Source organism: Equus caballus, chromosome 6, assembly GCF_041296265.1.
Source record: "Equus caballus isolate H_3958 breed thoroughbred chromosome 6, TB-T2T, whole genome shotgun sequence".
NCBI lineage: Eukaryota > Metazoa > Chordata > Mammalia > Perissodactyla > Equidae > Equus > Equus caballus.
Window position 1 is genome coordinate 751396 of NC_091689.1, and position 25950 is coordinate 777345.

The 25950-nt window shown below is 41.0% G+C and overlaps 2 protein-coding genes across 22 annotated transcripts in view; one reads left to right on the top strand and one right to left on the bottom strand.

Annotated features, from left to right (window-relative positions):
* The first annotated feature begins 108 nt into the window (after positions 1-108).
* On the top strand, positions 109-16643 carry RPE (ribulose-5-phosphate-3-epimerase). 9 transcript variants are annotated; one of them, XM_070270441.1, is made up of 7 exons: positions 109-440; positions 646-1095; positions 7098-7177; positions 11744-11883; positions 12271-12405; positions 12963-13049; positions 14671-16643. In XM_070270441.1, coding segments are annotated over exons 2-7 (567 nt in total). In that variant the 5' UTR covers positions 109-440; positions 646-1093; the 3' UTR covers positions 14794-16643. The 9 variants fall into 9 exon arrangements, with proteins under 9 accessions (XP_070126542.1, XP_023498020.1, XP_023498019.1 ...); XM_023642252.2 differs by having other exon boundaries at positions 229-440; positions 646-1106; XM_023642251.2 differs by having other exon boundaries at positions 229-440; positions 646-1106; positions 14700-16643.
* The window catches only part of KANSL1L (KAT8 regulatory NSL complex subunit 1 like), a 139213-nt gene continuing 129753 nt past the window's right edge, over positions 16491-25950 (bottom strand). For all 13 annotated transcript variants that reach the window (XM_070270438.1, XM_023642246.2, XM_070270436.1 and 10 more), the window contains 6 exons: positions 24616-24734; positions 23687-23811; positions 22157-22211; positions 20276-20388; positions 19020-19185; positions 16491-18173 (listed from right to left, as the gene is read on the bottom strand). In XM_070270438.1, the coding sequence (XP_070126539.1) occupies positions 17943-18173; positions 19020-19185; positions 20276-20388; positions 22157-22211; positions 23687-23811; positions 24616-24734 (809 nt within the window). In that variant the 3' untranslated portion in view covers positions 16491-17942. The remainder of the gene's footprint in view (positions 18174-19019; positions 19186-20275; positions 20389-22156; positions 22212-23686; positions 23812-24615; positions 24735-25950) is intronic.

The following is a 25950-nucleotide window of genomic DNA, read 5'->3' on the forward strand; positions in this document are numbered from 1 at the left end:
TGAGAACAATACCCTCAAGATAGACCTGCAACTTCCCCCACATTGCATTTCCTTAAGGATAAGCATCTCTCCCCAGGCTAGGAACTGATGGCTGTGCTGACCTGTGACCACCCAGCTCGAGACCCAGACCTGCCACCTGTTGTGTGAACAGCTGTGCTGCCCTGCTGGGAGATCTCCTGAGGACCCTTGTAAAAGGGACGTTGCTGTCACACGTGACGGATGCCCTTTGTTCCAAGACAGTATATAACCTTCCTTCTTTGGGGAAGAAAGGCCCCGGTCTAGCTCTCAGATCTGGCTCGTTAGAAACTCACTCCAGTTTTGATTTATAGACTGATTAGGGATTATCTGCGTGGACACCCTCCTTTGCATTGTGTCTGAACACTAAATAAACGTATTACCATTTGTCAAGAGCATTTCTGAGGGGGAAGACAGAAGAGAAGGTAAGAGGGACGAGGGCCAGAAACAGAGGAGAGCGGCGGCGGCCGGCTGGGCCCGGGCCCTGTCAGCGCCGCGCAGCCTGCGGCGCCCGCGAGCCGCCAGGTCCCGGCGGGCAGCGGCCAGTCCGCCCTCCATCTTACTCCCCCAGCTCTTAAGAGGAGCTCGAGGAGAGAAATTAGGAGCCACGGGTTTTGCTTTGTTTTTAAGGGCAAGCACAGGAGCTGGAAAGGAAAGGAGCGCATATGCAAACGACGGTGAAACAAAGAGCGAAGCGACCACCCGAGCGCCAGGAGACCCGCAGGCCGGCTGCGAGAACACACCGCTGGGGCCGGGGGCCGGAGGAAGGGCCTTCGAGAGCGGCCGCGCCCCTAAGCCGCAGGCTGGCAGCCCCGCCCCTGAGGGGGAGGCGGGACTTCCTCTGCGCCGGGCGGCCGCTTCCGGCGGAGTTCGGAAGGCTCGACGGGAAGGGGCGGAGCCAAGGCCGCGCGGCCAATCGCGGCGACGCCGTCGTCTTGCCGGGGTTACCTGCTCCTGGGCGCCAGCACCATGGCGTCCGGCTGCAAGATTGGCCCGTCCATCCTCAACAGCGACCTGGCCAACTTAGGGGCCGAGTGCCTCCGGATGCTGGACTCCGGGGCCGATTACCTGCACCTGGATGTAATGGACGGGTAACTCCGCGGGGCTCGGGGCGGGGCTGCCGCGCAGCCGGCCGGCACCCTGCGCTGAGCACCTCTCGGGACACGGCGTCCCCGCACCGCCGGGCGCCGGGTCGGAGGCGGCTCCGAGGGGGCCGGGCGGCCGGAGGCGCTCTCCGCAGCGGGCCTACACGCGCCCCGCCCGCCCGCCGGGGCCCGGAAGCGGCTGCGGCCCGGGCGCCTGCCGTCAGGAGAAGCGGGGGCGGCGCGGCTGCGGGGCTCCGGGGCTGCGGGGCTGCGGGGCTGCGGGGCTGCAGAGCTGCAGAGCTGCAGAGGGCGGGCGGTGGGGGCCGCCTGTCGCGTGCTCGCTGGGCTGCGGCTGCTGCGCCGTCGTGCGAGTTTCGATGCTCGGGTCCGTCCGCTGCAGGCACCTTGCCCTCAGGGGAGGCGGCGTCTCTGTAAGCGCTCAGCTCTGTCGTTAGAGCGCATAGACAGTGCTGTTCGGAGTCAGGAAGAGGCTGTAAAATGAGGAAGCGGACCTGGAGCAGCCGGTGAGACGCCGTCGGATCGCGGCCTGGGGACTGCGCCGCTTGGATCTTGGTGGGCGCGGCGGTTCCCTGGGCCCACTGATAACTGGCCGTGAAGTCCTAACAGCCATTACCGTGGGTCGACGCGGAAACGTAAATTTATTTTAAATAGATCAAGTTTTTGGGTGCCCTCATGCAAATTTGCAAATTCGTGTTATTTACAGAAGGCGATCACTTATTTCCCGTCCTTTTTACCGTCTCTCCTCTTGTAATACGAGTTTTGTCTTCGTTTGTTCTCTCTGGTTAACTCTTGTTTTCCTTGCATTGCACTCAGTTAACTACTCTGCCCAACTGGTAATGGCAAAGTCTTGACCTTAAAGTACTAAGAATTCTAGGCTGAGTGTGTAAGAAGATTAGTAAATATTACCTCGTACAAAAGTTTGGTTTTTAGTTTGTTGTCATATATAGTTCTACTTAGATATTTTTGACACCTTTGCTTGAAAGCCCTGCAATTTCACAGTTAATATTCCTGAATGGAATGTGTACCTCAGAGATAGCTGGCTACATTTTTGTGTCTTTGACACAAAGTGAAAAAAATTTTGTCTCTAAGACACCTAGGGGTCTCAGGATAGAAGAGGCTACGTGTGTGTGTGTGTATGTGTGTGTGGTCTGTTTGATACAGAAAGCAGTTTGGTTTTAAATGTCTTGTACCATGTTTGAGTAGATGAATGAATAGAGAAAATTGTTTCAGTTCACCAATCCAGAATATTAATGATAACAATAGTAGCTAATATTTAGGAGCACTTAACTCTTTCTGTTCTGACATTTTTTGTGAGTGAACTCACAACCATAGGAGGTTGGTGCTGCTTTTGGCACCGGCATCTGGTAGTGAGGAATCGGACATGCAGAGGTGGCCACCTGGCTGTGTCCTCGTGGCTAGGAAATGGTGGAGCCAGGATTGGAAGCAGGCAACAGCTTGTGTTGTCTCAGAATTTAAATATCTTCTGTGGGTACTGGGCTTGCAGAGAATAGTTAAGTTGTTCTCAAAGAACTAATAATTTATACACTTACTTGTGTTACTTATTTCACGTCTCTCCTGCTGTAAGCTCCCTGAAAGCAGGGTCTGACTCTTTGGCTTACCTCTGTTCTCTGCAGGTGAAGGACCTTGACAAGCTTAGTTATAATTGGTTGAATGAATGAATGCTTTTATCATAATGGAGGGATCTCTAAGGAATCGCTTTTGCCCCCTCCCGGCCCTATGGCAGACCTTGAGCTTATTAAGATAAAAGTATTTGGTTTTTATTGACTCCGCACCCCCTTTGCCAAGAAATGTCTTGGTTTGAAAAAACTAGATTCTCTAAACACCATTTTAAAACCCTTTCCCTTTTAAGCTTCACAACTTGTTGAGCTAAGACCTATTTTTATTCCCCTTTTGCAAAGGAGGAGACCAGTTTAGGGACGTTCAGCCCCATCCCAAATGTCCCACCAGAAGAGGCAGAGCCTGGCTGAGCTGCAGGGTCTCCTAGGACAGGGTGGGAAAGTGGAGCGTGGAGCCCTTTGCCAAGGGGATCCGCCCCAGCTTACCTTCTGCCTCCGTGCTTCTCTTTTTCCTGCCCCCCCCTTAAAGATTTCCACCATTACACTGAATTTGGGTGCACTGCTTGTTTTCTGTTCCCGTCCTCTCCCTCTGAAGCCCCCACTTTCTCTCCTGGTTAAAGCTGAACGACTTCATTTTGAAAGACAAGAACAAGTTCTGGGGACACTGTAGGGGATGGGGCACTAGTGTGGTTGGATATTTGGAATAAAGGACAAGTGGATTCTCTGGAAAAGAAAATTGGAAGCCATGTAAACACATATGATAGGGCAGTGACTGGAAACGTGTTGGTCCTAAGTATCGGAACAGCACAAATAAGCAATTTCTAAATTAGTTACTAGGATTTAAAATTGGAAAGATTTCACATTAATACTAGATTTCTCACTTTTGAAAAACATCCAAAGATTTGCCAGTTGAGCCCACAGTCCCCTAAGGCCACGTGGGCTAGAGCTAAATGGCAGCCACCATTAGCCAGGCCGGGTGTTCTTCACGTGTCCCCTGGCCATGTCTGCCCTGTTTTGCTCTTCCGCCTTATCTGCCAACCCCTGTAGGCATAGGAGTTTGTGATTCCTCTTTCACAGGAAGTGTTTCTGGTTACAAGCTTGGTAGATTTTGTATCAACCTGAATCCTCCTTTTACCATCTCTGCCTTGTTGGGAGACCTAGTAAAGGTTTCATCTGCCTGAAGTAGATTGCATGACAATTATAAACAAAGCTTCGCGTTGATGGTAGATTAAATGATTGTATTGTGTATTATAAACAATCATACCTTAATCTCAATAAATTCCATAGCAGCAAAGGATACTCTTTTAATTGCATTTTATTTTTTGCAGACTTTACTCCAAAAAGTGCCTTCAAGGAAAAAGCATAAGATAATTATGAAGCAGGCTTCCTTAATGAACTCTTTCTTCATTAGAGTGAAGTAAGCTCATATTTTCCGAGCTGGTCTGATAAGAGCTCCCTGGCTCTTGTTAGACATTCGCATTCCAGGTGCTCTTTGCTGCCTCTAGGCTTGGGGCGAAGCTCTTTTGTGGCAGGTGTTCCATGGTTACTGTTGTCAGGCAAATTTGGGGCACTCTTGACTTCATCCTTGGATTTGTAGCCTTTTTTTATTATAGTTTAGCTGTAAGCCTGTGGTTTCTTGTAAGGATATTGGTCCGTTTTTGTTCTTCCAGTGTATTTGATGAACCTAGTGCATGGGGCTGGCCCTGTGGCATAGTGGTAAAGTTTGCTGGGTTCCACTTCGACGGGCTAGGTTTGTGGTTCGGATCCTGGGCACAGACCTACACCACTGGTCAGCCGTGCTGTGGCAGTGACCCACATATAAAGTAGAGGGAGATTGGCACAGATGTTAGCTCAGGGCTCATCTTCCTCAGGTAAAAAAAAAAAAACACAAATGGATCTGAAGTATCGAAATTAGTCATATAATTTTGGGTCAGTAGTTTCATGTGCTTCCATTTCCCAATGAATTAAAAGTGTGTTTGTTTTATTCTCACATTTTCTCAAGATGTGGTTCTTAGGTTTATTTTCATGATAAATGAAACCTAAGGTGGAGACGACAAAAGTACTTCCAACACCATGCAGCAGATTAAAAGAACAGTGAACAAAATCTTCATGTTTCCCTTCTAGTGGGGTATAGTATTCACTAGGCCTTCCTGCTGTTTATCTAACCCTTTCTTCCAAGTTCTAAGTAAATAATAAGGGTTTATCCATAACCCTGGCAGTCATTGCTCTAAGTCAAATGGTAGAATGATTTCCAAAATACTAGAAACCCAGCCTCTGCGGACCAAAGTGCTGGTGAGTGGAAGTGTCTGTGCCTGTCCCTCTCAGATAGGCCCTGAATCCTGCCCTCTCTCCCTCGAGTCTCGCTTCCTCCCTTGGACTTTGATTAGTCATCAGTGGAGGGGCAGACAAGCCTAGGAGTTAAGAGCCTGGACTTTGGAGCCCTGGCCTGCATTTCATGTCTGCCCCTCACTTCCTGGTTGTGTGAGCTTGGGACTCTTCCTCGTCTGTAACATACAGATAATAATAGTACCCATCTCATAGGGTGGTTGTGAGATTTTAATGAGTTAATACATGGGAAGTGTTTAGAAGGGTGCCTGGCCTATGTATGTTTTAATTTTTTATTAACACTCACTCTGCCTGTCATCTGAGCTTAAGACCTCAGCCATGGTTTAGTCTCTCTCTTCAGCCCCCACGTCTGGTCAGTTAACAAATCCTGTTGCTTTGGCCTGTCCTTCTTTCCATTCTTATTGTTCCTTGCCATTTACCAACACCTCTAACCTCCCTTATTCCGATTTACTGCCCAGTCTTTCTTCTGACTTTATTATTTGCATCTTATTTTTTATTTGCTTCTTGCTTTAAAACCTCCCTTCACATTCACAAAGGATAAAGTCCAGACTCTGAGCCTGGCATTTGATACCCCTTAACGTGACACAGTCTGCCTACCGCCTTTTTCACACTAGGCAGACTGCTTGACACCATCTTCCCCGTTATTTGAACATAGCTTGCTTTTATCTGCCTTAGCTTCGTTCCTTTTCCCTTCTTTGCAAATTCAGTTGGTTCTATAAATCTCATGATCTTCCCCTCTTTTAAATGCTGTGCTCCTTGTCTCTGGAGCTGTTTTCCCTCCTTTTGCCTTCTTGTTGGTGTTTAGCTTTCCCTCCAGTCCTTGTGTAGGGTAATACCTACTACTTTAACAAAGCCCAGATTCCAGCGGCTTAACGTTATAAAGTTCATTTCTCATTCATGTGACGGTTCAGTGTGAGTGGCCTCCATGCAGAAACTCGGGCCACGGTCTCCTCCATCCTGTGGCACTGCCATTCCCCAACGGCTCCCTTACTGGCAGAAGGGTACAGTGAGCGGAAGAGGAAGACCACACAGCCTCCTGGGCTCTGCAGTGACACTCCACTTAAGCTCATAGTCCTTTGGTGAGAACTAGTCACTTGGGCCACCCGGATGTAAAAGGACTCGCGAAGTGTGGTCTTTGGTGAAGTTGGCTTCCTGCTGACAACCGTAGGGTCGTGGATTCTGGTGAGTTGCTAGCCGTCTCTTCCCAATGAGATTGTGAACTTTTCTGAGGTCAGCAGGAGCTCTCGCTTGTTTCTTTATAAAATACAGTACTGAAGCACCTGGCGTGGTACTTGCATGTAGGAGGTTTTGTTAAAGAAATTGAAGTGAGCCAGTGATAGAACAAAGGCCTAAGTGGAGTAGGATAATGGTTAAGTACTTTGGGTCTGATATCAGGAAGACTTAATTTGAATCCTGCCCCTAGAAATTATTAACTGGTGATTTAAAGAGGTTGTTTATCTTGTGCTCTTCCAATGAGGATAATGAGAGCATCTCCTTCCTAAGGCTGTTGTGAAGATGAAATGAAGTGAGGTACAATGCCTGGCATGTTGTAAACCCTCCGTAAGTGGTGGTTATTAGTACACACACCAAGTTTCTTTATTGATAATCTCTAAGAAAGTTTAAACGGTCATTTAGTGCCCTTGGATAGTGGTGGATGAGAAGTAGCCCCAGGCAGCCTGTGACAGACTAGGATTTGAGAGACCCACATCAGAGTCCTGTACTTCCTAACTAGTGTGTGACATGGGCAAGTCATATAACTTTGGGGGTTTTGATTTTGTCATCTTTCCGTTTCTACCTGTCAGGGATTATGAATTATAGAGTCAAGTCATGTGACATTATTATGATTTGTTGAACTGTCAAGGAGATACTGCTTTGTAAAACCAAAATTATCCAGATATTGTTAGTATTGTTTAATACCGATGATGTGAAATATTAAATTGAAAAATGTTGCAATTACGTGTAATCCTATCTACCCCCATCAGAATACATATTGAGAAAAATACAGAAACTGATTTGAAAACATTTTCAGAGTAAGATTTTGTTTGTCTTGTAGGCATTTTGTTCCCAACATCACCTTTGGTCACCCTGTGGTAGAAAGCCTCCGAAAGCAGCTAGGCCAGGACCCTTTCTTTGGTAAGTGGGTGTTACGCCATCTGAAGCTTGATGTGTTGCTCAAGTAAAGGAAAAGTAGATGGTTGATTTCTTAACTTCCATTTTCATCTTGAACCCTTTTTCCCCCGTCTCTGTGCTGGAGCATCATGGCTGCCTGTAATAAGCTAAGCTCTTTCCTGCCTGAGGGCCCTGGCACTTTTGCCAATCTCTTTGCCTGGAAAGCTGTTCTTGTGGCTGGCTCTGCCTCATCTTTTGACCCCAGATCATGTCATTTCCTCAGAGAGGCCTTTCTAAGTACCCTATCCTAAATTAATCTTTATCCAGTTATCATATCACTTTCTGAATTTTCTTCTTAGAACTTCCTTCAATATGAGATTACTTTTTTCCGACTATAAACGCCTTGAAAGCAGGGATTTCATCCACTTTGTTTACTGTGGTTTTCCTAGGGCTCAGCACAGACACAAGATTGGGCTCAGCATAATTGTTAAATGAAGTTATGAATCAACTGATCCATGCCCTAGAAGTGAAGCTAATTATTTTGTGCAAATTGGAGCTTTTTGCTAATGAGGCCTACGCATCCTCTACTCCAGTGTTGTGGGTTAATGTGAATTCAGGTTTTTAAGATCACACAGTGACCTAGAAATGACTTCTCGAGGAACATGGACTCAGTCCACGTGTTGTTGGTCTTTTACACTGTTAGCAGTGCCTCACTTACCAAATCTCTTCTATGTAAGGAATTTAATGAATTTTTCTACATATGGTTTTATGTAACTGTTGGAATTTAGCAAAACTTAGACTTTTTTATTGCCATATTGTGGACCAATTTTATGAAAGACATTAGCTGTGCTGTTCAATATGGTTGCCATCAGCTACATAGAGCTATTTAAGTTTAAATTCGTTCAAATTAAATAAAATTAAATATTAAGTTTTTCTGTGGCACTAACCATATTGTAGGTTCTCAGAAGTCACATATGGCTAGTGCTTGCTGTAGTGTACAGTGCCACCGTGGAACATTGCCGTCACTCTAGAAAGTTCTGTTGGACACAGCCTCTCGATAGGATCCATCTACTGTGAGTGCACCTAAGAGAATGTACTTGATTGCCTGATTTGGGTAGCATGAGGGAAACAATGTTCCACCAACATGTTCACCGTTTTGAAATTTCCAAATAGTGGAATATAATCCTCTGATTATCTAAACTTTTTTTTTTAACTACATTTTGGAAAATGAGTTTTCCAAGATGAGTTTGTTCTTATGACTATCAGAGGTGGATGAAATAAATAGCATTGTTTACCCCCATTGTACAATGGCCACAGAGTCGTCTACGTCTGGCTTTGTTGTTTTCCCTTTTCTCTCCCTCTTTGTGCTCCTAGTTTCACTTCTCACTGCTGTTTCTGTCTCCTACTGTCAGTGCTGCCTCTCCTTTTACCAACCCTAGTGCCACCACCACACACAGTATGCTTTTGCTTCCTGTATTTAGTTTACTGTTTAATGATAAGCTTGCTAGTCAATCTTTCTAAGAAGTAGGTCTAAAATAAAGATGAATGGATTCCATAAGCTTTAACGTTTGGGTTTTGTGACCTTTGTTTTTTATATTAAGAAGTATTTTTTGTTTGTTGGCTAATTGATTCATGAGTGTATTCTAGGAATTAAATCACAGGTTGTATGTATAACTGCTAAAGTTTTTAACTGTTCAATCTCAGTATTGAGAAGAAAACCATCTAAGAAATAAAGTGATAGGGAAAAGTATGTTTTTGCTGTTATCTAAATCAGTCTTCAAGTATGGTCTGGGGACCTACGGGAGGTCAAAACTGTCCTTCTATTATGATATTTGCCACTGTTTGTACTGAGAGTACAGAAGCAGTGGTGGGTTAGTGCGCTGGTGCCTTAGCCCAAGTCAGGGCAGAAGTACTGAGCTGTACAAGTGGTCGTTATGTTATTCATCGCCGTGCTTTCACAGTGAGCGTCCTTGATGAAATGGTACAAGTTATTAATTATAGTAAATCTTGATCCTTGAGGGCATGTCTTTGTACTTTGTGTGACAAAGTGGGAAATAGGTATAAAGTGCTTCAGCCGTGGACTTGAAGGTGCTGGTTGTCTCAAGGAAAAGCACTTGAGCCATTGTTTGAGCGAACTGAACTAGCCGCTTTATTCGCCAACACCATTTTCACTTGAAAGAAGAACTCACTGATGAAGTATGGTTATCAGACTTGGGTGTTTTACTGACATTTTCTTTAAAATTAACTAAGTTAGCCTGCGACTTCAAGGAAAATACCTTATAAGTTTTTGTTGCCACTGATAAAGTTAGAGCTTGCAAGTGAAAGTTAGAATTTTGGAAAATTTGTGTGTATTCCTGTAAGCTTGACAGTTTTCCAGAAGTTAGAGCTTTTCTGAAAAGTTCTGTAGTCATATTAATGAATGTGATTTTTTTGATATTATATAATGAAATGTGTCACTGTTGAGAAGATTTGTGTAATTCAGTGAGCCAGTACTTAACCATTCAAAGTGTAGACAGACCAATGGGTTTTAGTGTAACAAAGTATGAAAAGTTCACAGGTAGGGTTTACAGATTCTGCGTTGCAGCTAACCTTTATAAAAAGACCACTTGTTGAGTGACCACTTGTTGAGTTTTGGTGTTAGAAATAGAAGGATATCCACACTTATCTGAAAAGGATATTAATGTACTCCTCCGTTTTCCATACACTTTTCTCCCTTTTCTTCATATGAAGTGACATGTTACAACAGATTGAATGCAGAGGAGATGTGAGAATACAGATGTCCTCTGCTAAGCCACACTGTAGAGATTTGCAAAAATGTAAAATATGACACTCTTACATTGACATGTAATAGATTTATTATTGCTTATTATTGTTGTTTTTTTGATAAATTAATAGACACAAAAGTTTCTTAGTTTGAATTTCTAATACATTAAATATCAATAAATATAAACCACACCAATGACATTTTTTGAGGTCTTCAGTTATTTTTAAGAGTGTAAAGGGAACCTAATAATAGAATGTTTGAAAACTGCTGATCTCGCGCAGTACGTTGACCAGATTCACGGGCTTGTTCACTCCTTGAACTCGAGATTCTCCCGTGAGGCTGCTGCTCCAGTGAGAGGGGCTGCGTGCTGGGGCTTGAGGGACATGGCAGTCTGCTAACTAGGTGTTTGAAACCAGGTTGAGTTGTCCTTGTTTATAATACAAAGAAATAAGAAACGCCAAATAGAATCGGTCTTTTAAAAACAATGTGTTACCTATTAAAATATGTTCTATTTTTATTACTTTTGGTAGTTTAGAAATATAAACTTTAATCTTGGCTTCTTTAGTCAAGCGGTATACCTTCTTTTCCCTACATTTTTCAAAGCCTTATTGCATTTTATAGCTCAGCTTTGTCAGAAATGTGCTTCCTCTAGTCAAACAAAAAACTCAAAATTCTTCTCACTACCGTCTGTCCAGCACAGGAGTGTTTACTGTTTCCCTCTTCACAGCATTGTTGATTTATCCTCTTTTCAGCTGACCTTTCCTTCTCATTCAGTGCTATTATGTTGTAAGTCAAGGTCTTTAGGAAGGCCATCCCCATTTCCCCTAACATTTCTATGATTCAGGGTTTAGAATTAAGATGCGTGTCAGGCTTCTAGTTAACATCCTTCCCCCTAAGTCTGTTTCTCCTCCTGCAGTTTTCTGCCTTTCAGTTAATGAAAGTTCCATTCGGGTTACTCGGGCCCAAATCTTTGTGCCATCTGACTGTCCTTCACCCTCCATATCGAATCCACAGCCACTCCTGTTGACTCTACTGTCAGAACATACCCACAGTGCCACCACTTCTCCCCATCCTCAATTGCTGCCATTGTCGTTTCTCACGGGACTTACTGCCATGGCCTCCTAAGTCAGATCTTGTCCCTTCTTCGCTCCGAATCCTTCAGTGTTCTCCCATCGCATTCGGAATCGGATCCGATGCCTGCGGAGCTCTGTGCTGTGCCTCCTCACCCCGGGCCTCTCTGACCTCATCTCCTCTCCCCAGGGCCCCCAGCCACGCTGGCCTTGTTAACGACCAACCGAGTGTGTATTGTACTGACTCATGTTTTTTATGGTTTCTCTCCTCTACTAAGAATGTAATCCCCATGACAGCAGAGATTTTTTTGTCTGCCTGGTTTTTGCTCTGTCCCTTGGGCCTAAGATAGTTAATGGTGCAGTAAGAGCTCAGTAAAATATTGGTGGAGAAAATCACTTAATTTAGCTTTCTTATTTTACAAATGAAGAAGCAATTCCAAATGGATAATACAACTTTTTAAAGATTTTAGGGTGGCATTTCCTGGCCCTGGACGTAGGTTCCCTGATTTCTAGTCTTTACTTTTCATATATAGCACCATATGGTTTTTGTGGAAAAATGGGTTTTTTGGTAAATGAGTTTAACCAAAACCTTGTCTTCAGGATAAAAGGAGGCTGGCTATACAGAGTGTCACTATTTGACAGTTGTGATGCCAGAAGAGTTTCTATCCGAAAGAAGGGAAACTGCAGGCTGGCTTCAGTGCCTGCGCCGGGGCTCTCCTCACGGCCGTGTTCAGGAGCTGTGTCTCTTCTTTGCAGACATGCACATGATGGTGTCCAGGCCGGAACAGTGGGTAAAGCCAATGGCCGTAGCAGGAGCCAATCAATATACCTTTCATCTCGAGGCTACGGAGAACCCAGGGGCTTTGATTAAAGACATTCGGGAGAATGGGATGAAGGTGAGAGGTCAGCAGAGACAGTAATGTTTTATACTGTTCCCTCAGAGTTCAGAAGGTTTGGTGGAAGACAGGAAATGATAGGTAGAGAAGACCGGACCTAGGCAACTGACTGTTCTTCATCTGGGAAGCCAGAATTGAAGTATAACTTGCTTGTCAGACAATATTTATATATTCCACTAATATTTCCTGAAAATGACTACCTTTTAGAAACTTTGACATTTGATAGCCTTTTTTTAAAAAATAATTATAGTCTGCACAATTTATGCATTCCATTTATGTATGTAATCTGTTCTCTACGAATAAATATCTCTGCTGGGCCTGGTATGTCACAGTAATATAAAATGGAAATAATTGTTAATGTGTATAGCAAATGTGTCTCTGTTACAGGTTGGCCTTGCCATCAAACCGGGAACTACAGTTGAGTATTTGGCTCCATGGGCTAATCAGATAGATATGGCCCTGGTTATGACAGTGGAACCTGGGTTTGGAGGGCAGAAATTCATGGAAGATATGATGCCAAAGGTAAAAGAAGTATTTGATTCTGGGGTGAGGCTTTCATTGTGTGTGTTTGTTCACTGAGCATATCTTGAACCACTTGTACATTTAGACATGTCCTGTTCTGAAGGTGGGGAGATGGGGATGCCTACAGATTATTATAATACGTATGATAAATGCTCTAAGAGATTTCGGTGTGGAAATCAGAAAAGATACTACACCCTAATCTTGAAATTTTCTTGCAAAACAATATCTCTGTAGCCTTTAGATCTCTTGGGAGTTTTCGCTGAATATTAAGAGTTTTGTCTTTATCTTGTTTCCGTGAAGTATATTCTCTGCAAAGCCATGACAAATTGGATGCCATTTGCCAAACAGAACAGAGCTTAGTTTTATAAAACTTAATTGGTTTCAGTGTATTGAAAAGGGAGTTTCCCTGACCGTAATTGCCCCGACATGAAGTTAGTGCACGTGGCGTTGGAGTGCTGTGTCAGTGGCCGAAACTGGGTCTCTGATTTACTGTTTATTTGGTTTATCCCCCCCACATATCCACTTCACGAGTCACTTACTTCCTTGTGTATGTCTAGGTTCACTGGCTGAGGACCCAGTTCCCGTCTTTGGACATAGAGGTCGATGGTGGAGTGGGTCCTGACACTATCCATAAATGTGCAGAGGTGAGACTGCTCCTCAACTGCTGTGACCTAGACCACTGTCCTAGCGAATCTAATGCCCAGGACATTGTCTTGTGGGTCGAAGAGATTTCTCCTGTATTTCCTAAATTGCCTTTCTCTTGGAAGAGTGCTTTTTGTTCAAATGTAGAACTAGGAAAATAAAGAACAATAAATGAATGTTCTCAGATCACATAATCATTAAATAGTAAGTCCTGTTTATCTCAGTAATGCTGAAGAAAGTTCTCTTTTGAAAAAGAATATGCTGAATGCCAGCCTTTAGAAGATCATTAAGTTCCAGGGTCTTGGAGCGAGACATTTTTCCAAAATAGGGAAAGAAAACATAATTGCTTACAAAGGGGAACAAATGTTAATTCTGTAGAACGCAGTTGTATGGGTTACCAGTTCATCTCTTGCGAGAGCTGACTAGAGCCGTGTCTGGTGAAGTCTAGATCTGCGCTCTGGATGCCTCTGGCCCCTGCGGAGAGGTGGGAGGAGTGGTTTTCCAGGCGGTTGGAGCTTCCTAAGAGGACGCCCCCTTCCTGTGGCGATTCAGGCAGTTAAAGTCTATGTGGCCTGCTTTTGTTAAGCAACACGGTCTTATCTACACTTCCAGGTTTTTGTATAAATGCCACACTTTTCTGCTTGATACTTATCAAAAGTTTGGCTGTGGTGAGTATTTATGGAAGGGACGCTGGCCAAATGGTTGGTGAGCGTATATCCTTGGACCCCTTGTGGAATGCTTTTTCCTGAACTGTGTGTGGCCATCGTGCTATTCCTGCTTACACTGAGAGACATTACAACTGATAGTAAGTTGTAACCCTATAAAAGTTTTTTCCTTTTTTTACATTTCTGTAAGGAATGTTGTGGGAGATGTGCACTGTATCCTGGAGTGACACTATCTCCTTGGAGAGGTTTTCCTCCGCCTCAGTGGCTCTCCCGGAGTCCCCCTTTGTCCTGGCAATGAGGCACGTAACAGACTGGGTCTCCCTCCTCGAGTCCTAGGAAGCTCAGAGCTAAATTTGGAGTCATCTTGTTTGCTTTTCTCTTTCTTTGCTTCCACGTTTTCAAACATCTTGAAAGTCTTTTTTGAGCCACCTCCAAACCGTTAGAATGCAATGAAGCATAAATAAAGACATTCCATTCCTTCTGGCATCAAAATGAGAAATGACTTAAATTTAATGTTGCCATACTTTATGGATAATTTCACATTTTAGCAATAGTTCTTTCAGACTAGCAGTTCATACACATAATTCAAAGATTAAAAGATAGTGGTTTTTTAGTAGCTGTGGGGGCATTGGTATATATTGGAAAAACCTTAATAAAGTTGAGGATGAAAAGTTTTTAAACCTTATGTAAATATTAGCGAAGATGCAGTATAGTTTATGTAAAGGCGGTTACAAAAAAGTGATTCTTAGACACATTTAAAAATAATTCCACATTCTCACTTGTTAAGCATTTTCACTTTGTTCTTTCTTGAAATAGATTCTGAAGTCTGTTCGTCACAAAGTGGCTTTCGTACGCTTGCAGTGCTGACTAAAGGTGCCCAGGTGCACACTTGAGCCCGGGGCTTCTAGGCTTTTCTGCATCTGCCCTGGAGGCATGACCTGGTGTTTCCTTCTTGCAGGCAGGAGCTAACATGATTGTGTCTGGCAGTGCCATCATGAGGAGCGAAGACCCCAGGTCTGTGATCAGCCTGTTGAGAAGCGTGTGCTCGGAAGCTGCTCAGAAGCGCTGTCTGGACCGATGAAACCACAAGGCGGCCAGTGTTTCCGCTCATGAAGGCGCCCCTTCACCGGGAAACAGGCATCTTGACGGCCAAATCGTATCACAGTTGAGGCAGTGCTGCTGTTCTGAGCACTGCTGCATTCCAGTGACTAAAATCGATTTGCAGAATGTTAAAAGAGGCTAGAAGTTGGTGTGGATAACTACATTTTTAGTGATGGGATTTAAAGATTAGTGTGGTAAAGTACCATTTTTACTGGGAGACTTGATTTTTATAAAGTAAAAATATGGCTGTATTAAGGTTATAAACAAACGTGTCTTCATGCCTAAGGAAGGCTTGTTAGTTACTATGGAAAAAATGTTTTTTCTGCATTTCCTAAAAGAGTATTTTGCTGTTTCTCAGCTGTTTTCCAAAAGCAAAGGAAGTCCTTATGTTTTCTGTTTCATGTCATTTTTGATTTGTGTATATGCTTGATAATATAAGTAGAATGGAACTTATGAAAAATCTAAGGCTGGGATGGCGTACCATAGTCTTCTTGCTTCTAAAACTTTTATTCTTCACGCTGCACCTTGTATTTGGTACATAAAACAATGTATGAAGCCCAGGAATTTCCAGGTGGTCTGTTCCAACATACATACGTAGATTTTATCAGGGTGGCTCTCTGCTGGAGGGCCAGGGCATTCAGTGATTCCCCCCTTTTCTTCATTACACCCACTGTTCTTAAGGACAGGAAGTAATGCTGTGCTCGCTCTGAGCAGAAAGCAAAGCCTCTATTTGGAAGTAATGTGGAGTTGAACCCTGACTCTTCTCCTTTCCCACGATTTGACCTTAGCAAATCAAATCAACCGACCTCTTTCAGCTCAACTGGTTTATACGTTGAATGTAATTATAATAACCATGCATGGTTGTTTTGAGGTTAAAAGAGATACTGTTATATATGTAAAGCTTCCACTGCTGTTCCTAGAATTGTAGGATGGTAGAATTGAGGGTGCTCATTACAAAGTAGCTGTTATTATATAAGTTATGTTTTGTAGGTTATAAAGAACTTTGATATAATCTCATTAAATCTATAAATCATTCCTATGAATGGTAGGACAGGTATTTTTGTCCCCACTTAAAAAATGAAGAAACGAACCCTCAGCGGCAGGCTGGCACCGTGGGAACGACCCAGGAGGGCATGGGTTTCTGGTCTGTACTCTGTACAAGTGGAGCCCTTGGGAGGTGGATTAGGCAAAGGAAGCTTCTCTACTTAACATTGTCTCATTTCCAGTCTAACTTTACCCTGTCGCTGAACCAGATGGCTGAGAATATTCTGGAACTGTGGATTTTGATCCCAAGGGTATATATTTTATTAATCCAAGAAAGACAAGGTAGGCTAAGAGATGACAAGGTACAGAGTTAATGCATAAACTAAATGTTTATAATTGTGTCCCAGATTACACTTTGACAACAAATGTGTATGCCATTTTGTTCTTGTCAGCACTCTTACTGTGTAATAGGTGTGGCAAGAAATAACAGGACTGGTGTCGTTAAAATTCTTTAGGCTACTATGAATTTTGAGAAATAAGAACATTAACACTTAAGAACAGAATAGAGCTTGCTTGTTTTTTTTCTACGTTACAAGGTAAAAATTTGTTTCTTAATGTGTGTTTTTATTTTGGCTTAGAAGAGGTTTGTGCCATCAACAGGAGGCGTTTAATCAAATCAGACAACACGAGGCATACAGAAATAACTTTAATTAAAAAGCTTACATAGAAGATTATAATATCAGACATGACAGAAAGATTTGAGTTTATTTGCCTGGACAACTTGGGTTTGTCTGGCTTTTCTTTTCTTTTTTTAAAAAATAAATGTACAGTAAAACTACAAACAAATTTGTCAGTATTGAATTTGAATTTTTTTTTCTCTTTAAAGGGACTAGTATAATTTTTGATCCCTAAAAAAACTTGTGTCAAATGCCCCAGACTAGGCCAGATGGCCAGGATTGTCAGTTATGTGGGTATTACAACTTGGATAACCTTTTTACATGAGAAAAAGCGATTCATATAAATCGTCATCAACTTTTACATAGAAAAAAATGATGTAACAGCTTCAAAAGGAATTTTCCTTAATATACACTCCAGTATCCAATATTGAAGCATTATCCTTTGAAAAATTTTAATTACCACTCTAGGATACAAGTAAGAATAAATGCTTGTTTGAATAGAGTAACCTATGGTAAGGAATGACCACATTAACTAAAAATACAACAATACTTTTTATCCTGATAGGAGTTTCCTGTTTGTTGTCCGTTTTAAGTTGGTGTCTTCTCTTCATGAGATAGATACATAAAGTAGATAAAACCCAAATGGGTTTTAGAAGATGGGATAATTTTAAAATACACCAATATTTAACTCTCCTTTGCTTGTCTTATTTTGTTAGGAGTGAATAGACAATTGTGTTTAGTCCAAGAGATATCAGTGATTTCAAATAAAGGAGTATTGTGTTATCTGGTATAGAAATTTCCATAAATATCTTCTACTACTGGTTAAACGTTAAAAAATTCCCTCTCCACAGTCAAGACTGTCAGATGTCCATTATCATTGGAAACCTGTGCTGCTTTATTACTACTGCAGCTTAATATTTCATAGGGTAGTTCATATATGCATTTTCAAGTGGAGTGGTCACTGCCAGTGGTTTTAAAACAATATATGTGTGTGTGTATGTATGTATGCTCTATACACACATATTTGTATATTCTAGTGTATTTCTGAGGCAATTTTAATGAATTACCATGTGTGTAGGAAAAAGGGCTGTCATTTGATGCACAGGCATGTGTGTATATATGTATGTATGTATGCATGTGTGATTGTGAAGTCTTTTAAAAGTTATTTACTCAGTAATGTGATTTGACATCAGATTGCAGCAGTTAATTTTCTGGTGCTTGTGATTTGCATCATAAACACAAATGACTAGCACTTGTCTGTAGGTGAAAAGCTAGTTACTCCTGCGGTTCAGAAAGGAAACAGAGACATACCTTGCCTGTTTCGTGAACAGCATGAAAGATTAGTACGTGCAGTGCACGCTCTCACTCTGGAATTGTGACTGGAGGATCTAGGGGATGGAGAACGGGGCTGATTTTTTTCTCCTGTTTTCCATTCAGTTACAGGGTTTTCTTAACCTGTTCCCTCCTGTCACCTATTTTTTTTAACATGCGTAAGTCCTAGACCAGAGGGTGTGTACTCTTCCATTCCGTCTGCCTGCCTTTTTGGATGGTGGCCATTCTCTGATGCGTTGGGACAGAAGACTTCACTGAGGAAACTTGGGCTTGATTTTTCAGTCGGATCGTTTTTTTCATCTTGGCATAATAAGGCTTCTGTGTCTTCATCCTTCAGTGGAAAAACCCGTCGTTCCCACCACAAAGACTGAAAGAGAAAACATTTTCAGTTAAGTTTCAACTAGTTTGTTTTGTTTAAATTCATGTATCAAGTGATCTGTAAATGTCAATTTTGTCATAACTATTGTTCTCTTCTTTAGCACATAAATGGGCAGATTTTCATTTGAACCTAAATATCTCGCAACTTAGAATGGAACACAGTGAGAATTGTTTAGGGACTTTGGGATTATCTCTTCACTTTGCCTCTTCCAAGAGGGGGAAGCGCTGCCCCAGGGCACTGGGCCTCATCTTCAGCCTGGGAGCACTCTGGGAACGCCTATTACAGACGCCTATTGACTTCTCCGAGCTTTCTACAGTTTGCTTATTTCTCTAGTCTGCATTCTCGACATGGTTCTTTTCAAACACATACTTATGAAGAAAAGTGCGTGAACTTTATGGATGCAGTGGTGGAAAACACTTCCCTTGAGGTTAGAACGAGATTATGGGGAGACAGGTAAAAATCTTCTGTAAGAGGAGGAAGGGAAACAGCAGCTAACAATTTACTGTGTGCCAGGTGCTATTCTCTTTAATCAGATTTGTTTTGTAATGCAACTTTGATAGGGTCCTTTTTTCCTAAGATGTAAGTGAGCAGGTGAAATCAGGTACTGCCATGTTACATAAAAAGGTAAGAAGGGATCTGTGGTTAGTGCTGGCACGGGGAGGCGGGGAGGCGGGTCCTCCGACTCGTACCCAGCATTCTAGACTAAGAGTCGAAATGAATTTGTTACGTCAGGTTGGAACCTTTATTTGCAACCAGCAGTTTCTGCAGACAAGTTTAAAAAAGACTGAAAGGCAATTAAAAGGGGGTTTAAATAATGATGTATATTACACTTACCTTGATTTCTTGACTTTCGCTTAATGAAGGTGAGCCCTGTGCACTCAGATCCTGGCTCTCTGAAGGAAGCTCAGCAGGACTGTCAGCACAGAGCTGGCCACCACTAAAGTCAGGAGGGTATTCTTTCAAAAGCAGGTCCTGTCCTTCGACATTTTTACTGTAAGCTCTAGCAAGAAAATATTTAATTATTTGTTACTTCTTGAGGTCCTAAGGTTTTATGAACAACCCAAGGTGTCATTAAGTCAATTTAACTTGGTAGGTTTTCTTTAAATAGTTCTGCCCAAAAGATTTTTAAAAATTCATCTGCTTATCTTAATGCTGTTATCTTCATATCTCAAAGACTTAAGTAGTACTTTATGAAATCTTTTGCCAGATTATAATAGTGGTTTTGGTTTGCATTTTTTTTAAAAAAAAAGGACAAGAAAGGACAGTTATTTGACCCTTGTAGTTTTTCTCTGATTAATGTCATCCACAAAGGACTCATTCACACTTTCCTCTGTACTTCTGGAAAGTTACATGTCTGGAATGTGGAGAAAAATAAGAATTGAATCTCATGTTAGAGACCTCATAACTCTTAGAATAAGGATCTACAACAACTCTGGCTATCTTGAGACTTAACCAGAGAAATGTGTTTTAACAATACTAATTAAGTGAGGGATGCTCCCTCAATAAAGTGACTACCAGATTTCAACATGATTTTGCTTTTTGACTTTTGGCTATATTAAAAAATACTCAAACGTAAACAATAAAATACCAGAGATTTTCTCAAATATATAATTACTAATTATATTTTTAGGATTTCTACCCCCTTCTGTCAAAGTCATGTTCAAATTATTTTGACTGTTTGCTTTTTAGACTGAACAGTTTCCTTGAGTCTGTTTTTTAGAAGAACATTGTTTAAGTGGCTGTGTTACAATAGATTACCCGGAGTCTAATCCCTAGTGTTACGTCCAGTATTACAGCACACTGAAATGACCTACATTATCTAGGGAGAATTTTCACATTATTTAATTAAATCTACTATTCCAGAGGCTGACAACGTGAGAAATAGAGTGGTGTAAAACACAGAAACTCCTTTCATAAATAGCCCACATAGACTTTGAAGGTAAGCTCAGTAAATGTAGTGTTTTGCTTCTAGTGCCCAAATAGCTAGTGGTACATTGGTCTGTTTTCTTCCTTTTTCGTGGGCGCTCTCATTATTCATGCAGAATTTTTGTTGATTCTGTGGTTTTGGGTTTTAAATTTATGACACCTGCCTGTTGTTTCTTCTCTGCCACTTGCTCTGTTCCCAGAGTGACCATCTGGCTTGCTCTCTCTCTTCATATTTCTTGTGTCTTAAAGAGAAGACTTCATCAGAAAGATCTTCTATCTGTAATTAGAAATAAAAAGTTTTGCTTTTATCAGAAACATTTTGAAATATTACAACAGGTTTCAAACAATTCCTCATCAAGAGAACAATAGGAAGAAAACTCTAAAATAAATGCATTCTAGCTCGAGAGAGTAAGTGTTACGAAATGAGCTTCAAATTCCTAAAAACAAGGAGTTAAAAACTTTTTAAAAATTTTTGTGTCATGGTTCAAGACTTACCTAGGTTACAAATAGGTTCACAGTGCTTTGCATTTCCATAAAATATTCTTAATACTTTATTTGTTCAGAAGTTTGTATTGATTGCCCATTATTGATTACACTGTTCTAGGAACATGTTAATATCAAAGAAAAGTGAAACTAATCAAGATAAATGAGAATTTAGCAAATGACTTATCTGGAGTTCTCAGACTGGTTCTGGTAGTTTAAGAATTTCGGTTTCCTGGCTAGGATCATTCAGAACTAGGGAAGAGTGCATTTAAAGAGGAAAAAGCATGCGGCTGGCCCTGTGGTGTGGTGATTAAGTGCAGCACGCTTCACTTTGGCTGCCCAGGTTTGCAGGTTCGGATCCTGGGCACAAACTTACACCACTTTCAAGCCATGCTGTGGCAGCGACCCACATACAAAATAGAGGAAGACTGGCACAGATGTTAGCGCAGGGTGAATCTTCCTCAGCAAAAAAAAAAGAAAAAAAAAAGGAAGATTGGCAATGGATGTTAGAGCGAATCTTCCTTAACAAAAAAAAAAGAGGAAAAGGTATTAAACAGGAAATTTTGCTAGTTGAAAAACACAATCAGTCGGCATAGAAAGACTGTGACAGAGACAAAATGTCTTCTATTTAATACTGCTTCCACAGATGATCACTTTGGAATTAGTGTGGTTATACAGTATTTTCCCCTGTAACTGTTGTCTTCTTCTAAGTTTTACTCATACAGGTCCATGGTCCCTTTTCTTGCACTTCCAAAAATCTGAAAAAACAAGTTTTCATAATTCTTTCGTGACATAGCCTGATCTGAAATGATGTGAGGCTGTTCCACTTCCTATAAATATTTCACTTATAGAAACATGAATATTATGAGAACTGCTCTAGGCTCCCTACGTGTATTACATGATGTACATACCACATTACTTTTCTAAAATCCAAAATTTTCCAAATTCAAAAGCAATTTGTTTCCAAGATTTTGAATATGGCATTGTAGGCTTGAATATTAAGACTAAGTCTCCTCACACAGAAAAATATGACTAATACTGGGAATGAATGTAGACTATCTTAACAACTCATGTAAGCAAATGGTATATATAGATATCTATTTTTTTTAAAGATTTTTATTTTTCCTTTTTCTCCCAAAGCCCCCCCAGTACATAGTTGTGTATTTTTAGTTGTGAGTCCTTCTAATTGTGGCATGTGGGACGCCACCTCAGCATGGCCTGATGGGTGGTGCCATGTTGGTGCCCAGGATCCGAACCAGCGAAACCCTGGGCTGCGAAGCAGAGCGTGCGAACTTAACCACTCTGCCATGCGGCTGGCCCCGCAAATGGTATATTTTATTTTTGCTTTTCTTTATTCATTATTGTCTTTGTAGTCAAATTTTCACAAAAACGTTTTTCTAATCAAATTAACATCCTTAATGAAGAACTTTCTTTTCATAAGTGAAAGGAAAAAGTCAGTGGACGTTAAAGAGCTTCTATTTCCCTTTAGTTCTTCAAATATCAAGTTAAGCAGGCTTCGTGATAGATAAAGTGTAGTGATCCCGTAAGTGAAAGCAACTTACCTCTTCTTCACCTAAATTATATTCATCCAGAGGCTGAAGAACAGTCATCCTCCAGCTGTTGAAGATACAAACCAATATCAAATAGCTTTTGTTAATCTGTCTAAATGTAGCAATTTTATTCTCTAAGGACAGCTAATGCAGTATTGTTTTCTTTCCTTGGGACTTCCATAATTCGAATGGTTGTACTTTAATACTTTGTTTTTTTAAAGAGAGAAAGTATTTGTATTATGAGTAAAGGACAAGTTAAAAATGAGGCTTTCCTTTGGGATTTAGTGAACAGTGTCCTGCATCACTGCATTTTATACCTAAGAATGTATTAATTTAGAATTAAGTCAGCAGTATGCTGATAAACTGGCTCAGAAGAAACCACCCTGATTTGTAGCATGTGCCAGTTTCTTTGTGCGGAGACTCGCATCATGGCCTCTTGAGGTTAACAACTGCATCACAGGACTCTGTTAAACAACCAGCTCAGCCAGCCAGCTTCCGCCGACCACTGTAAGTTCCAAACGCTGTTCGATACAACAGCATAACCACAAAAGTTATTCCTTACTCATGTAGAACATATCACAGATTCTCTGTGGGAATTTTCATGATACCTCCTAGAGTATTAAAGGTTCTCCTAATACCTCAAAGTAATTATGAAATTAGCTAGAATCGAGACAGGCAGGAATTACTGTAGTTGTCACTCAGCTCATGTCTCTTTCTGGCCTCTTCTATCGCTTCTTCCTGGTGATAGATTCATATTCTTAAGAAAATTAAGAAACTTTCATCATTGTTAAAAGAGTGTGACTCACTTTGCTGCCAGTAGGCAGCGGATCTGTGTATGGCATTGAAGGACCTCCACAGTCTGGTTCTAACTTCTTTTCTACCTTTAACTTCCTTTATCGTCCTCCACAAAACGTCCTCTGACGGAGACTTGCACCTTTGTCCCTGCGCCTTTCTCGCGGTCTCCCTATGGAAATACCCTCGCCGTCCTCCCTCCTCCATGGACGTCCTCCCAGACTTTCCCCTCCTCTTTCTATTTGATGTGCTTATTGCTGACTCGGCAGTACATCAAAATCTGATTTTTCTTTTCACAGGTGTCACTGTCCTATGGTATGAATACTCCATGCAAAGGAGTTGCTTTCTTTGAACTCTTTGCAACCTTGTGCAGACCTCCATGTTAAAGAGCAAGGATGGTTACTGTAATTGTTTCCATCCCTAAAGTATCTTGTGCTATATACCTAATAGATATCTAATCTCACTGAATGAAACAAAGACTCCAAGAGTGCTAAAGGAAATAAATCCTAGGAATTCCCAATTCTTAATAGAAACTGGGAAGTACAGTTGTGATACTAAATGGCACTTTTTTCCAATGTGAGTAATGGAAAGGTTTGTTTCACCATTTTCCCTCCGTGGTTATACAAGTGGAAGGAATAGGGAAGGGGGCATCTTCTTTTCAGTAATTAAAATTTTAACTTCACTCTAAAAGTTTAAGTTTATTCAAGAAAAAGAAGGAAGAAAAAAGATAAAAAGATGTATTATACATACCTTGGAGTAAGTATTTCCTTATATTGGAGTTTCTCTAACTTAGCTGGGGCCACTAATGACATGGGAATCACAATATTATCTATGTCATAGGAGCTCTCACTTCGCAATCTCCGTCGTGCAGTATTCTGCAAAATAGGATTACAGCAGGATCTAGTTAGCTGTGATGATACTCTCCTTTCATGAGTTACAGAAAGAGAATATGGCAGTGCACCTGTGACAAGTTGTATAAATACATTGTTATAAAATGTTAAGAAAAACAGGAAAGCATACCTGTCTTCTATAAACCAACACAATCCTTTTGGGCAGGTATGCAGTGTACGTTTGTGTGTGCACCCATACAAGCCTATTTTTAATAGCATAAAAAAAATGAATGCCTTAACATGCAAAACTCTTATCAGAAAAGATTAGCATAAAGCACCCTAGATGTCAATGGGATGATCGTTTAACAGACTCTCTTTATTAGGAGAGTCTCTGAAATATTTGGTGAGCCATTTAGCAAAGATGATTATTACAGTCTTCATGTATGTGTTCCTGGTCCCTGGGCATCACACTGGCCTTTGTAAACCCTCCCACCTTTCGACTTCTCCTCCCTGACCAGATAAAACACGGAACAGAATGAGAACAATAAGTGCTGAAATCTTATTAGCAAGATGATACTTAGCCTCAGATTAAGGAGTATGGATGGTTATGATTAAGTTTTTAACACAGAAAAAAAAAAGCCATAACCAAGGGTTAGTGAACAATTAACTCCCCAGTAAAAAAGTTTAATCAAATGTGTTGCTTCCTAATAAGACAGTTCTAAATATGCTAATATGTACTAGTAAATAAAGCTGTAATAGATTAATAAAATATTCCATATTTTTTTCAAATCAGCTGGTTTAAAAGTCTATAAATAAGCAATTTTAGAGTTCAGTATACAAAAAACCTACTTGTGATGATGAATTCTGGGTTCTTGATATAACGCTGACATTAGTAACAGCAGTAAAATTGCTGTGGGATCCTGGTTCTGTAGGTTGAAAAGCAAATTCTTCAAACCTAGTTCTTTCTCCTGCCATGGAGAGATCCATTGAGAATGTCATACATTACACATGACTGATAGGTATTAGAATTATTTTCCTAGTTAGGTGACATTTGATTCCTTATCTGTTCATTGGTTTCACTACTTTTAAAATTCATGTATCAAAAAACAAAACAAAATTTAAGGAAAAAAATATCCACAGTCCTGGCACAACTATTTCCATTAGTTTTTAGTCCAATACATCGCATATTCCTTTTTTAATAAGCTCACCTCTCCTTTACTCTGTGCATGTTTCTGTAACTTGGAGGTTGACCCTCCAAGACTTAACCTCTTTAATTTTCTTATCTATTCCCTCATTTTTGCACATCTTTGACTTTGTTATACTTTCTGGGAGATTTCCTTAACTTCTGATCATTCTATTAATTTTTGAAAGTTTTCTATTAAAGTACTAATTTCTAAAAGTTCTTATTCTCTGTTACTCTATTTTTTTTAAATAGCATCCTGTTCTTAGTTCATGGATCAAGTTTTTCTCTCAGGATGTTAATTAGTAGTTTAGTTCTATTGTTGGTATTTTCTGAGTTTCTTCCACCTTCCTTTTTTCTGTTTTGTTTTGGTTCCCTGTTTGTGAGTATATATTTATTCATTTATTTACTTCCCTTGTTTATTTTACTTTAGTACAGATCTTAAAAAGTAGTATTTTTCTGTGTAATGTAAAATCTAATACGCAATCCACATGTACATTTCTCAAGTTGTTAAAAAACGTCCTCTATGGGTCGTAGTTTCTTCACATCAGTGCACATGCTGAAATTGGGTATTGTCTCCTAAGTTTCTTATAATTTATAAGAGTTCAATTTCATGACATTGACTTGTTAAATAAGACTAGACCAGGTGTCCTGCACTTTAGGGAGCTGTCTGGTTACTTTGTAGTATAGCATTTTACTTGTTCTTCTGTCCCTGCATTTGCATCAAACACTAAGTTAGAACTATCAGTTCAAGTAAAACATTTTACATTTTAGGTAATGTGTATTTCATAGTGCATCTTGTTAAGAGATACAAGTTTCCCTGTTTCAGCACATGTGTATGAAAGTTCCTCAAAAGCTAGGTGACTCTGGTTGTCTTAAGAGTGAAGCACTAAAAAGCATAGTGAAGTCTCTGGACGAGGGGTTGGAGTTGGTTAATTTTGTGCCGCACTAGTTTATGAGACAGTGATTATCGGGTAGTGAGTTGGTCTATTATGGTGGGATTA